Source organism: Urocitellus parryii, chromosome 1, assembly GCF_045843805.1.
Source record: "Urocitellus parryii isolate mUroPar1 chromosome 1, mUroPar1.hap1, whole genome shotgun sequence".
Taxonomy (NCBI): Eukaryota; Metazoa; Chordata; class Mammalia; order Rodentia; family Sciuridae; genus Urocitellus; species Urocitellus parryii.
In genome coordinates this window covers 91,965,833-91,980,790 of record NC_135531.1, presented here as the reverse complement: position 1 = coordinate 91,980,790, position 14,958 = coordinate 91,965,833, and the positions used below count along the sequence as shown (strand labels likewise).

The window sequence follows — 14,958 nt, the reverse complement described above, 5'->3', positions numbered from 1 at the left end:
ACACATTAATTAACCTAACCATTCTATTTCCTGAGCATTCTCGCTTGCAGAGTTTTTTCTCTCTCCACCAGGTACCTTTCTGGGAGGCAGTGATTTACATAATGGTAGAATTAAGTTGATTATTATGGAGGCCTAACTGTAATCACAGATTGAATTAAAAAGCCCCTTAAAACCTATCACCTGGAACAGAAATCACATTCAGCTTGAAAAATGGTTGAAATGCTTATTCTGCTGGTTTTCTGGTCTGCTGGTATGGTCAGAGAGACTTAACTCAGTGTGTCCAGTGCTTTTAGGCTAAATTCAGAGACACTTTTATGCATTATTTATATTTCAAAATAGGCTTTGTGGTTTAAATAACACCTCACAGAAAATAAAACTTTTGGTATGAAGATTTTTTACATGATGATGGTATCAAATCTGAGAAAGACACAAAGAAGAAAATTACTGTTTCTTATTATCCTAAAATCCAGAGGTAATGATTATTAACATTTTGATATATTTGCTCCTAGATTTTGCCCTACTAGTGTGAATGTATGTATATAAATATATATGTATTCATGTCATTCCCTATATGATTTCATACATGCTTTTTACTTAATATTGTATAATAAGACTTTCCCTTCTTTTCTTATATTTATTCATATGTACTTGCTAGGTGTTAGATAAGTTTCATTTTTATGTGTTTTGCTCCTTTTCTTGCTATTGCAGGTTTCATATTTTCCTCCTATTTTCTTAACTGATTTTTGCTAGATGTGAAAGCTATGGGATTTTATGTGTTTATCTCAGATGGGGCCATTTTACCCAATTCTTGTGTTTTAGCCAAGAGTTCTTCATTTGATTCTCATAAAATTTTATAGCTATATGTCATTTTTCAAGTGAAAATTATTTATTACTCCATTTCTGCTGTTTTTCATATTTAAAGTGTTGTTGGACTTCTGGAAGTTTTAAAAGCTATCACCACTGAGGCCTCCTTGCTGGCCTTAGTGATTCTACCTCTAACCTATCTTTAATGAAATCCAGAGATGACAGTGGTTCTGTCTCAGCAGAGCAGCATGGCAGCAGCTGAAAAACTGAGAAACTGTTGGATTCCAGACTTAACCTCCAGGGCTTCCTGATATGGGGAGATATGAGAGAGGATTCCTGGTGATTTAAAGGTGTTTGGTTTCAGAGGAAGGATGAGCAGGACTGAGAATTGACTACTAGATTTAGAATGTAGAAGGCCATTGACAAAACTTGTCTCAGTGGATTGGAAGAATGAGCTTCAACGCAGTCATTCCCCTCTTAGAAATAAATGCTGGAGAGAAACACAACACAGTTGTGCTCTGTGCAGTACTTAAGTAAAAGTTAAAACAATGAAAAGAGCCATAAGTCCATAAATAGGAGAATGAACGAATAAATTGGCACACATCCATTGAGGAAAAAGAAGGGGAAGAATAGAAGAGGACTTGGAGATGGTGAGATAGACAACTCTCCTGGGGAGTTTTGGCACAAAGGGATTAAATAGGGATGCAGGAGCATCAGGATGTGAGGGGATCACAGCCACCATGAGGGACTGCAGGTGGTATAAGATAGGAGATTTAGGGGAAGGAGAGAGCATGCTCTGAAGCAGTACTGGCAGCAGTAGGACCCTTCCCTGCTTTAGGCCCTGTGATGTAAGAACAGTAGGGGACAAAAAGCACACCAATTGGGAAGGCAGCAGTGGCAGCTATGTCCTCAGGGGAGCACCAGCTTTCTCGTAGTGCAGGAGGGTGAAGGAAATGTGAGAGAACAGACTGAGAGGGGTTTGGGATTTTGCTGATGAGAACCCATGAATTCCAGAGGGCATAAAAGGGAGGGATTCAGGAGTTGGGTATGGTGGAGATGGAAACAGATCAGGAGAATGAGTACAGATAATGTGCTGAGCATTATTTGGAGATAACTGATACCAACAGTGGTAAGAAGCATGAGGAGCATTGGTCTAGTGGGTTCAGGGGCTGTGACTGTTGGTAGAGATTTTCTGGCTGCTCACCTTGATGATGGGATAGAAGGCCTAAGGAAAGGGGATGGTCCCAGTAGCTAGTTCAGTCTGACAGTTTTTGGGAAGGGCCTCTCTTTCTTGTGTACATGTGTTGACACTTGACATTTACTGGTGGACTTGAGGATTTGGGGAAATTGGGTGTTGCAGTAAAACTCTGGGCTTCAACCTCCATGACCAGATGTGCATTTTGGAAAGGGTGAAACCCTACACAGATGTGAAAACAAAGGTGGTCAGGTTAGGAGATAGCATCAATCAAGGGCAGATGAGGACTGACCAAAAGAGTGGAGAGAAGTGGGCAGATGTGGGGGGCGTTTAGGAAGTAAATTAGGAAGTTGCTTCTACTTGGTAGCAGATTCAATGTTTTTGTAGAAAATGGGGAAGAATTTAGGATCATACTCAAATTTCCTGGTTTTAACCACAGGGAGAGGGTGCCATTCCTAGCACCAGTCCCAGAACTTGGTATGTAGTAAGCACATTTGAGGAGGAAATGAAAGGATGAGAAAATGATGCTGTGATTACTCTTATATGCAGTGCATCATGAAATAAACCTCAGCTAAACTTGCTCAGCGTGACAGGATGTAGGACCAAAAAGTTCCTGGCAACTCTGGTCATGAGAAATTAGACCCACTTGGCAGAACTCTTGGTTGGATCTGCTCTGGGGAGAGCACACAGGAAGTGATGATGACCAGGAGCTGTCATTGTTGGTCAACAAACCCAAGAGGTCTGCTTATGTAAGTGGGGTGTCCTTCACAGTTTAAAAGACCCTACAGGTTTAAAAATGCACTTTTTTTTAAAAAAAATTCAAACTTATAAAAGTGGCTAAGAATGAAAATATTACAAAGAACATGCTTATTTTTTGTTATTCAGATTAAACTGCTAACATTTTACTCCATTTCCTTGGTACTTGTGCTTTCTCTCTCTCTACTCACACAAGATTCTTTTCTGAACAATGTGAGAATAAGTTGTATGTGTCACAGACTCTAAAGACTTTGAGGGGTATTTCCCCCAAATAAATATATCCCTAATGTAACCTCAGTACAGTTACCAACTTAATAAATTTATATTGTTCTCCTACTTTTATCATCTACTTTCTATACTCCAATTTTGGTGGTTGACCTACGAATATCCTTTATGGTATTTCCCCCTAACAGAAGAGAGTCCAGTTAACCTCCATCAATCTGGAACATTTTTATATCACTGACATTTTTTAAGAATACAATTCTATCCCACTATTGTAAAACAGAAAGCTTCTTGTTTGGTGTTTTTCTGCTGTTTCCTGAGGTAATGTATTCTCAGCTGTAAGGCTGACTTGAAGTTGTGTCCATGTCATGGTGGCACATCTGGAGACACACGATGACCATCTGTTCTTTGTTGGCTCTTAAGTTTGATCACCCAGTCATGGTATTGCCCAATTTCTGTACTCTATAATTCTTGTTTGGATCTTGTTTTCCCTGACCCTGAAGCTGGTAATCAGTCTGTAGGGAGATAAATCAATGCAAATACCCTGGTACTCCTTAAAATTTCTCTGTATACTTAGCATTCAGTAAGGATTCTTGATAGCAAAGTCCTGATTTTCTAGCCCTCCCACTCTCTCAACATTTATCAGTCAGCTCTCAGCATTCCATTATAAGCAAGAGTTCCACCTTCTCTTTTTATTTATTTATCTGTTATTGGCATGGACATATTAATCCTCTTCTTTTCCCCAGTAATTTATAATTCATTACTGTATTTAACCATTTTGAGGTTCAGATTGCCTAGATTTGATCAGTAGGAGTCCCTTCAGCCTGGTTCCTATGCCCTTTGGACCCATCCCCAACATTTATTAGGTACTTTTTTCCTTTTTGGTCTACTATGATATTGTAGGTGTATCTCATATATATCCTGGTAACAGGCATTTCCCCAAGGAACTCTGGTTTCTTTCAATGGGAAATGGTAAGATCTTGGTGCTAGGTGTGGTCATTGCTACTAGGACAACTTTGTAGTGGACAATCTATGCATGCATATCCTCATAGGTAGAACATAGTACATATACAAATATAAATACATACATATATAATCATACACATACTCAATTGTATTTTAGAAATCATGAGGTCACATCATACCTCCCCAAACCCACAAGGGTTCCTTTTTGCCATCTTCCATTTCATATTTTCATGTCCTGTCTTTGTCTGTGAGAACTTTGGCTTCCAACAGCAGCAACACATTTACTCATTTGCTCAGTTCTAAAATACATATCAAATAGTCAGGATTGCTTTGGCCAAACCGCTAAAATTGTTTGCAATTCTTTCACCCACACACACTACCTTGCCAAGATGGAGGGCCTGTGCTATGCTGTGTTCAAAATTTACTGGGTGGGTCCTGGGTCCTCCCTCCCACCCTCCCTCCCTTCATTCCTTTCTTTCTTCCTCATTACTGTGGTTGTGTATTCACTTGAAATCTAATTAGGTTTGTTTCAGTTTGTTTTCAGTTATGGTTCCCTCCCCTTCACATTCTTGCTCATTTAATTTTATGTTTTGAATATGTAGAAGATTAACATGCTTCCAAAAATCAAAGATATACAAAAAGGCTCAGAGAAGTTTAACAGCCTCCCAGATTCTTTCAGACCCATTTCTTCACTCTTCTCTGCATATATCCAACTTCACCATTCTCTGATTAATCCTCTTTATGTCTATTTTTGTAAAGATAGGCAGTTATATATTTTTTCCTTATTTTTCTTCTTTCTTACTCAGAAGGTAGCCTACTATATAGGCTCTTGCTCCTTTGTTTTGTTTTGTTTTCTTCCTAGAAATTACTCTATATCATCTGTTCATTGAGAGCTTTCTTGGCTCCTTTTTTGTACAAAACATTCCATTGAGTATATTTCCTATAGTTTATTCAAGCAGTTACTTATACTAGAATATTGAGGTAGTTTTCAATATTTTGCACTTAGACATTTTCTTTCCTTCAATAACTTTTTGCATATGTATTTTTGGAGTGGTATCTGTTGAGAGCCACAGCCAAAGGGGCCCCAGAAAACTTCCAGCTGCCAGCAAACTCCCAGCTGCCGGCTGATGATTGGCTCACAGTGGCCCCAGCAACATCTAGCTGATTGGCTCCTCTGCTGCGATGTTCATTGGGCTGTTTCCCTGCCCTTCAAGCTGCCAGCTGATGATTGGCTCACAGTGACCCCAGCAACATCTAGCTGATTGGCTCCTCTGCAGTCATGTTCATTGGGCTGTTTCCCTGCCCTTCAGACTACGGAACTGCTCATTGGGGGACTTCTTTGGCTCCGCCCACGCGACCCAGCCAATCGGCCTCAAGAGCAGGAGGATTGTGGGAGGTGGGGTGGTTGGTGTGGGGAGAGGCTTCTGGAAGCCGGTGGTGGCAGTTGGGCTCTGAGGGTTTTCCTGAGGAGCTGTTTTGTTTGGCGTTTGTAGTTTTAAAAATAAAGTTTGTTTCTTTTGATAAGTGGCTCCTGAATTGTGCCCAGTCAGACTGCGGCAGGTATCTGTGAGGTAAATGCCTGGGAATGGAATTGGTTGGTCAAAGGTAAGTGCCTGTGTATTTTGTTTGGTATTGCCATCTCTCTCTCTATCTCTGCATCTTTGTACATAGGTTGATTTCATCTCTTCCCACAGCTATTCCTGAGTATGGCTCTTCAGTAGTATTTGGACCCTGATACCATATGATTGTTTGGTGGGAGTCTTTCAGAATGGTTTAGGTCCAGGGCTCCCATTTACTCTCTATTCCCTGGGTTCCATCTACCTACATTTTCTTATCTGTAGAGGAAGGATGATACTATCTGTCTGAAAGAGATGTCATGAGGCTAAAAGTTCCCTAGTCCAAAGTTAGACAAGTCACAGGCATCCAGTGTAAGACTGAGTTGAAATTGCCTTTGTGTTTTGCTGCTTAGGGCTATTGAAGTCTCCAACAGGAAGGGACTCAGGGTCACCTTGTTCTTGTCAGTCTTGTCTGGTGAATAGCTTGTGCCAGGGCAGGAAGGAAAGTCCTTTGCTTCATTTGTTGTTGTTTTTTGTTTTACTTTTCCCATAATTAAAATGCATAGGTCATTTGTTCAAAAGGAGTAAAATTTTTCCTGTGAAAAATTAAAGTTACACCAATAAATTTAAAGAGCATCAGTAGATCTTATAAAATATACCTTCATCTTAATAGCATAACAATATTTGTTACTGAATTGTTTTAACATTTGTAAGATTAGGGACAAAAATTGTCATTAAAACAAAAGTTAAGTCAATATGCACATAGAAGAGAGAAATGTTGATATTTTGGAAATAGTACAGGTTCCCTAAAGAGCAGTTGAAGAAGAAAGAGAGTCGGAACAATAACAGAAGTAAACCATATGGACTTCAAAGTTTGCATCGGTGAATTCCTCCAAGTGGGAAGCAGAATGACCTCAGATGGGCTCTTTGCTCACATTAATTAGGAAAACACTCCCCATGTCACCAGCTAGTGGGATTCTCAGTGCACATTAGCACACCAAGAGGTCTGAGTGCTTACCCCAGTATTCCCCATCTTTACTTGACAGTATAATCCTTTTATGCCAATATCTTGACAGTATTGTTTTGAGAAACATTCTTTGGTGGCCTTTATATAAAGACAAAGCTTCAAAGAATAAGGTAATGTATATACTTCATCTTTTAAAATTTCCTTCTGACTTCCCTTTCCACATAATAACAAAATTGGATTTTTTAAAAAAGAGCTCACTCCAAATTCATTAGCCAGGTTTGAATCCAGGATTTCTAGAAGAGAGGGTAATTAAAAATATGAGGAAAGCCATTAAAACAAAATTGTTTTCAGGGAACAGTGGTTGCACACCTATAATCCCTGTGACTTGGGAAACTGAGACAGGAGGATCACAAGTTCAATTTAAGGAAAACCTGTCTTAAAATAAAAAACAAAAAGGACTGGAATGTAGCTCAATGGCAGAGCACCCCTGGGTTCAATCCCTGGTACAAAAAAAAATTGTATCTAGTATCTCATATATACCAGCATAATTAAAATTTTAAAACTGTAGTAATTTAACTTCACCATTTAGAAAGATAAAATTTCTCAAAACATATAGGTTTTATAATAACTCTTGGTACATATTTCCAGTTGAAGAATAAATTTGTTTTACCACTTTCCTTCCTTTGCTTTATCAATTATTAAGAAAGTTATTTTAGTCATTTGTTATCAGTCTCTATTTAGTTATTTCCCCTTGTGCCTAAAGTAGTTAATGATTGCCAACTAAATATATAACCAATTAAATCTGTAAATTTGTACAGATTGCATGTAAAAACTAAAAAAACTAAAACAAAACAAAAATCCCACAATACGTTAGACTTGTCATCTTCACATTTTAGCCTCTGCCCTATCTTGATAGAATGTTGTTAGAAGCTTCTCTGCTGTAGGTCTTCAAAGTATGTATGTAATGGTGGCATCTTTCCAGTGTTAGAAGTACTAACCTCTCTTACTCTTAAATAATGGCTCACATCTTATATCTTGAATTGCTTCTTGCAACCTTGGATGTGGGACAAGTGTATTATAATGAAATGAAGAAGTTCATCCTTGTACTTCTAGGGAGGCTGGGTAAGGCATTGACCACTTGTGTGGCTGCTTCCCCAAACAGAAAGAGGGAGAAAACAGAGTACAGACCATGTGTGTAATGAGGATCTGTGTTAAGGACACAGGCTTGTGGGAGGCAATGGAGCTGGAGTGGGCCCAGGGAGGATAAGTGGCTGTGCTACTTGAAGTGTTGAGTCCTTCACTGATACTGTCAGTAATCTCAACATGTGTAAGAGAAGCCAAGCAAAGTAGATTTATTTCTCTAAGCTTGACAAAGAAGATGGATAAAGAGTCTGAAAGGACCAGAGGGACTTAGGTTGGGAATTTGTACAGGGCCTGAATACTTGCATATGATGAAATTGGGAATTTGAAGCAAGTTTACATAGAGACCCAAGGTACAAGGCCAGGCACTATGGCACATGCCTGTAATCCCAGAAGCTTGGGAGGCTGAGGCAGGAGGATTGCAAGTTCAAAGCAAGCCTCAGCAACTTAGTGAGACCCTGCCTCGAATAATAAAAAGGGCTGGGGTTGTGCCTCAGTAGTTAAGGCCCCTATGTTCAATTTCTAGTATCAAAAAAAAAAAAAAAAGAAAGAAAAAGAGAGACTCAAGGAACAATGATAGGCACATGATATAGTATCTGAGTATAAAAGTGACCTAAACTTGAATAGTTCATAAAATAAAAAGAAATAGATTCGGACAATATCTTTGCTTTGGCATGAAATGACTAACACTATAACGGTATTTAAGTAATTTTGCAAAAGCAAATGTTGGATTCTTGGACAGTATCTTTAGCAGAATCTTAAAATGAAGTGCTTCAATTAGGAAGCTGCTGCTCTTTGTATGGATGAGTGAAAATGTGCTAACTGACCATTTGGAAAAGATTTAATAGATAGAAGAGTGATGGAAAGAGACATTTGAAACACCATGCCAGTTCATTCAGGCTAACAGTTACTGCATGTAGCAAAAGTACATAGAATGTATTTAGAATACCTAGTTCCTATTTTGTTGTGTTAACCTTCCTTTTAGTATTTAGATCATTTTGCCAACACTAGGATAAAAAGTAGGCAGCTTGTCTTAAAGCCCTCTAAAAATGGAGAATGAGCCCCTACTTGATTTGTTTGTGACAGAAGTAATTAGGAGGTCTGTAGGGAAACTCTTTTGTTCCTTTTAATATATTCATACCCAAGGAAACTTGAGAAAAACCTAATTCTGGCTGGATTTTATATGCTTTTTGTTCTTTGATTAAGAAACAGTAGATTAAAAAGTATATTAAGAATTAGGTATTCCATGATGAGATCTGTTCTTAAAAAAGTAAAAGAATGGAGATATGATGGTGAAGAATGAAACAAAAACTAGTCTAAGAAAAGTTTGAGATTTGAAGGAGATGTATTTTATTTCACTTAAACGCTTAATACTTTTTAATTTCTTTCTAGTTTTGAAAATTGGATTATACGTAACTAAGTTTTTGAAAATTTGATTTTGGTACATAAATTAGGCCTTATTTATAGATGCTTTGGCCAAAATGTGAAAGTGTCTTGTGTCTCAGTTTTCCTGGCCAACACTTCTAGGTAGTAAGGCCTAGCACCTTCTGCCACACCCAGTGTTTCTGTTGTTGAAAGGCACAGGGAGATGGCCAGGTTTCCATGTACTGAGGGAGGTAAGCTGGGAAGGCAAGGACAGCCTGTCCTGGTGTCCCCTTTGTCTTAACCACTTATCCTGTCAGAATGCAATCACAAGCAAATTTATTTTTAACTTATTGACCTGTTCATTTCATTTTAGGATAATCCAGTTCCCTTAAAAGCACTCATTCCTTGTAATAGAAATAGTGGTATACTCAGGGAAGGGGAAGCGTGGCCAGTGGTAAGAGGGAGATTGAGTTTTGGTTACTTTTGGCTTTTGTACAGTTTATATGTCTCTTTTATTTATATTTTTCTCTGTCTCTGGGGTTAAACACAGAGGCTGGCACATGCTGGGTAAGTGCAGTACCACTGAGCTACGTCCTCAGCTCTTATTTTATCTTTGAGATAGGGTCTTGCTAAGTTATTCAGTTAGTCCTACCTCAGACTCCCAAGTAACTGGCTTACAGGCATGAACTGCTTCACTTGGCTATGTTTTATATTTTTTAAAAGAAAAATTAAAAAACCAAAAAAGAGTCCCCCTTAAAAACTCCCATCTCCTGATAGGAGCCTGGGCTTTCCCATCTTACCCTCAAGAAACTTGGGTGATCTCCTTTGCACCCATTCCTGTTTTCACCCCCAGTTTCTTTTGCTATTGAGGAAAGCATTTTCTGAATTCATTGACTTGTTTCCCCCCCTCAGCTCTAATTTTATAATCTCTACCTCTTTCATAGAAGTCACCAAAGATTTTTTTCACTGAGAAATGAGTAAACTCCTTTGAAACCCAGTTTGACCTTTCTGGGTCATTTGAGATTTGTGCTGTCTCTTCCCAGCCTTTCTGAAACCATCATCTCCTGGTTCATTTTGACCCCCCCAGTCCACCTTCACACAGTCTGCATCTTTCCTGTCATCCCATTCTGCGTTCTCTTCCTGAGCCATCTCATTTCCTCTCAGGCAAGATTGCCTGTGTCAGTGGCTGTGACCTCTCTCCTGAGCTCTGCACCTGTGTGCTCATACTGGCCCACTTGGCATTCCATGGGCACCTCAGGATCCAAGTATCTCCTCCTGAACTTATTATCCATTCCCTTGTCATCCAAATCCCTTTTTTTCCCCACTTGCTATATTTTAATACTAGTATTCAAGCCAGAAACCTGAGACTCATCCTAAATTTTTCCTTCTGCCTCATAGAAGTTTGGAATTGTAGCTAGCCTTTGTGTAACACAGAGAGGTTGGCTTTGTTTCATTTTACAAATAGAATGCTAATTTAGGTAGCATCATTCCATTTGGACTTGGGAAGAATTTCACAGGTATGAATATTCTGTCCTTGTTAAAAGTGGGAGACAAATCATTTCAATTATTTCTCCGTGTTCTACAGTTCTGTTTTTGAGTCTGTAAGAACCTCTTTCAGAGGCATTGCTGCATTTGAGATTCATGTTTGGTTTTTAAATTTGAAACTAAATCATCAATTATATAATTTTGCAGAGCTTGTATTTTATTATTATAGCATTTATATTGTATTTTGTTTGTTTTTTTTCCATTCAGTCACTTAAACTAATAGTATTTTTTTTTTAAAAAAAATATATTTTGTAGATGGACGCAATACCTTTATTTTATTTATTTATTTTTATGTGGTGCTAAGGATCGAACCCAGTGCCTCACACATGCTAGGCAAGTGCTCTACCACTGAGCCACAACCCCAGCCCTAAACAATAGTATCTAGAGTATGGTGCTATACATCTGTAATTCCAGCTGCTCAGGAGGCTGAGGGAGGAGGATTACAAGTTGAAGGCCAGTCTGGGCAATTTAACAAGACCTTGTTTCTAAAATATGAAAAAGGCTGGGGGTTGTAGTTCAGTGGTAAAGAACCCCTTGGTTCTGTCTCTAGTATTGCCCCAAAATAAGTATCTCATACAAAAATTAGAATTACCTTTAATGTTGCCTTAGTTTCTTTTGTATTAAGTATATTAAAGAATCAAATAACTACTAGATTAAAATGATTAAAATTTATACCTGTTATGTGATATTTTATATCTACCATATCATTTAATTCAATAAATCCAATAACTTGGTATAGAATGGGGAAGAACTCAAAATCAGAGATGTTACTTCATTTGCCCAGATTACATTGCACTGGTGGCTGCTCCTCTCAGTGATTCCTTCTGAAATTTTTAATCTTTTTTTTTTTTTTTTTTTGGTGTGTGTGTGTGGTACTGGCCATTGGCCAGGACCTTACACATGCCAGGCAAGGGCTGTACCACTGAGTACCACCCCTGGCCCCTGAGGTTCTTTAGACATCAATTTGAGTGTGACCTGTGCATCCCTTAATTATACTTAAAGACTGGATTTATGGGCCTCTGTTTTTTATTGGGAAATGATTTCCACACAGTCAGTGTTTTTTGCTTGTCAGTCAGTGGCAATTTATGATGGGAGATTTGGCAGTAATTCAGTGCCATCACCTGGATTATGCATAGCTGTGAGGTGATGTAGAAGTAGATAATGAAGTTGATTACAGTACGATTTAAACAGAATTTATGTTTTGTAATTTTAATTAGTGGAAAGTGATTTTAATACAGCCTTCCAAAAATAATTACTAAGAGACAATTACTCATTGTTTTATGGGTTAATAATCTCTCTGCCTACTTTGTTTTATATTACCTAAAAGAGGGACTATCTGAAGAGTGTTATGGCCAGTAATTCAATTCTCTCTCTCTTTCTCTCTCTCAGTGCAATGAAACCTCATTCTTTTTTGAAGCTCGAAGTAAAACCGCTTGCAAGCATCTCTGGAAGTGCAGTGTAGAACATCATACATTTTTTAGGTATGTTAATTGGATAGTTTTGTTCATCATTTCTAATAAATGAAAATGGCATTTGTTTTTATAACAGGAATTGTGTCTGCAAACAGAAATTTTGAACTTTTCTCTTTTTAAATTTATTTTGGCTCAGTTCCCTGGATGGCATCATATACACATGTGTGCACATATGTACATGTTTGTATACATACATATATATATACATAACACAATGTAGACAGTACTTTTACTGTAAGAAAGGATCAATGGTAATTTCTTAAAGTTTATGTAGAAAATGCAGATTTGGCTAGTACCTGTGTGGCATTGGTGGAAATCAAGTATTCTGCTGTGGACATAGTAAATTTGAAAAGCCTATGAGCCATCCATGTGGTAAGGCAATTGGGTATACAGGGCCCGGTGGAAAGGTGAAGGTTGATGGTGTAACTTTAGTAGATATTTAATAACAGAAGGGATTGGTTGAGATCAACTATGGAGAAAACAAAGAGAGGGAAACTCAGAAATCTAAGAACTGAGCTTTGGAGACAAGAAGAGCCAGCTGAGGGACATGAGAAGGAACAACCAGGAGAGGATATCATGTACTGGGAAATCAGGAATAGGGGCCAGCAACTATGTGCAGCCTTCCGGGGAGGGCAAGTAAGATGAGGACAGAGAACTGACTACTAGATTATGGGGACACTTTTTCCTTATTTCACATCCTTGTGTCATAAAGATCAGACAAAATTTTAGCAGGTAATGCTTTAAACTTTATTGCTTTATTTTTGTGTGTAAAAAAAATTAAAACAGGAATGAATTCTCCCCCTTATTCTGGGAGAATTTTGATTTGTATGGAACAATTTAGCTGAATTGCATAGTGTTGGAGAAGTATTTTTGTAAAATGACTAAAGTCCTCTTTATGGTTTGTGTCAGGGGAGGAACATGGCCCAGGAAGCCTAAGACTTTGCCTGCAGGTCAGTGGGACAGGGCTGGGAGCCATGGCATTGTCTGTTGAAAGTGCCCTGGAATGGGAAGTCCTGGAACACATTATACAAACAAGAGCAAACCATCATATCTGTCATGAATGACTTATGAGAATCTTAGGAAGAGTAAATCAGCATAGTGACAAAATTCCCAAGATAACTTAAACAGAGAAAGTTAATTCACAACTAAAACCTCCTAGGACAATAATGTGTATGATAATTTTTAGAAAGTATGAGTATTTGGTATCAGACATATGTAACATCCTAAGGTGTGGATGAGTGTCACATACGAACTTACAATAGCCAATTCCTGATTCTTTCACTAGCTTTGTTAAACTGTAATGCACTGTTAAGTTTTCAATACAGCTTTTTGTTCAAATTTTGTACAAGTATCTGCATTTATGAGTCTTTGGTTTTCTTTTTAAAATTAATTAGAATGCCAGAAACAGAATCAAATTCATTGTCAAGAAAACTCAGCAAGTTTGGATCCATTGGTTATAAGCATCGGTACAGGTAAATGGTATTTTTTTTCTTGGGGTGTGTGCCTGTAAATAAGTATTTAATTCAGCTGCCCACATACATGCATAAGGAAGTGTGCGATTTAATTTTTTTCTTATTTTACCCACAGTCCAGTGTGTTTTGTAAGCATAACAACTTATTAAAACTTTCTTGACAAAAATGATTTTTCAGAATTAATTATACTTAATGTCTGCATTAGCTATGTCAAGTTTAGGACTTTTAGAATATAGTATAACTTATTGTCTTCGGAATTTAATTTTGATTCAATTATCACTTATTTCTAATTTTATTCTATGATGATGAAACAAAATAGATATTCTGAATATTAACTGATGGATTGTGTTCTTAAGATCTTCAGTTGATCCCTTATTATAACACAACATATACTTAATACTATATATCAAACACACTGTTGATGTGCAAAATTATTGTATGTATATAGTAATGAAACAATTAACATATTATATCTTGACTTTATCTGAGCAGCTACTAAATGCCATTGTTGTGCTGTTTTCCATTTATTGCTTCATTTGGTCATTATAATCTTCTGTAATATTCTCTTTATTAATATACGAGGAAACTGAGGCTCAGAGAGGCCAAGTAGCTTCTTACAGTAACACAGCTAAGAAGCAGTGAGATGGGATTCACACTCTAGCAGTCTAACTCCACAGCCTGTCCTTTTAACCATTAGACAGATTAGCTTGTTGGAGAAAAAGCCTGACTGTCATGCAGCCAGGTAGGTGTTTGTGTCTTTTTCTAATACCAGCATTAAAAGTGAAAGTGAGTTCTATATGGAAAAAGGATTTGTTTTAATTCATTCTGTTCAGTGGAGAGCCTGTGGTGTGCAGGGTATGGTATCAGGAGTCCAGAGACACAAAGAATCAGATCTAACCACCTCTGCCTTCAAAGAGCTATAGTGTTCTTCAGGTGGCGCTGCACGACCCCAGGTCTTGAAAACCCATGCAGGGTGCAGAAATGCCACACAGCTGGTGGGACGCTGTTCTGTTGGTTCCATTAGTGATGTCACTGAAAGAAATGATTGCACAGGAGATTTGAAAATAAAGCCCACTCAAGTGTTTATAGGACAGCACCGTGCCAGGTTTTAATTCTTCTCTTTTAATAACTTGCTTTTTGAGTCTTAAGTTTGAGACCAAAGACAATAAAGGAGTGACTAGTAATGAATTCGTTTGTACACAATATTCAGTTGAATGTTTGCTTATTTGATGACTAAAAATAAAAATGTTAATTGTATTATAGATATTCCTGGTTTTTAATATGAAGGTATTTATTGATGTTTCAATATTTAACCTGCAGCTTTTCAAGGTTCTGCATAGAAAGTGAAATAATTACAAGTAGTTTAAGGAAAAGATTCTTTACTTTTATACTGAGAAGAGTAGCCAGTAGCCAGTATGTAGGCTATTCTTCCAGTTGTGTCATAAAACGCTGCCAGGGTTATAAAGAAAATGTGTAAAGCTATCTCCTTGTCACCAAA

At 37.8% G+C, this 14,958-nt stretch overlaps 1 protein-coding gene across 2 annotated transcripts in view; it reads left to right on the top strand.

Annotated features, from left to right (window-relative positions):
• Positions 1-14,958, top strand: part of Epb41l4a (erythrocyte membrane protein band 4.1 like 4A) — a 222,632-nt gene that overhangs the window by 135,923 nt on the left and 71,751 nt on the right. For both annotated transcript variants that reach the window (XM_026401242.2, XM_077800666.1), the window contains exons 10-11: positions 11,906-11,997; positions 13,383-13,460. In XM_026401242.2, the coding sequence (XP_026257027.2) occupies positions 11,906-11,997; positions 13,383-13,460 (170 nt within the window). The remainder of the gene's footprint in view (positions 1-11,905; positions 11,998-13,382; positions 13,461-14,958) is intronic.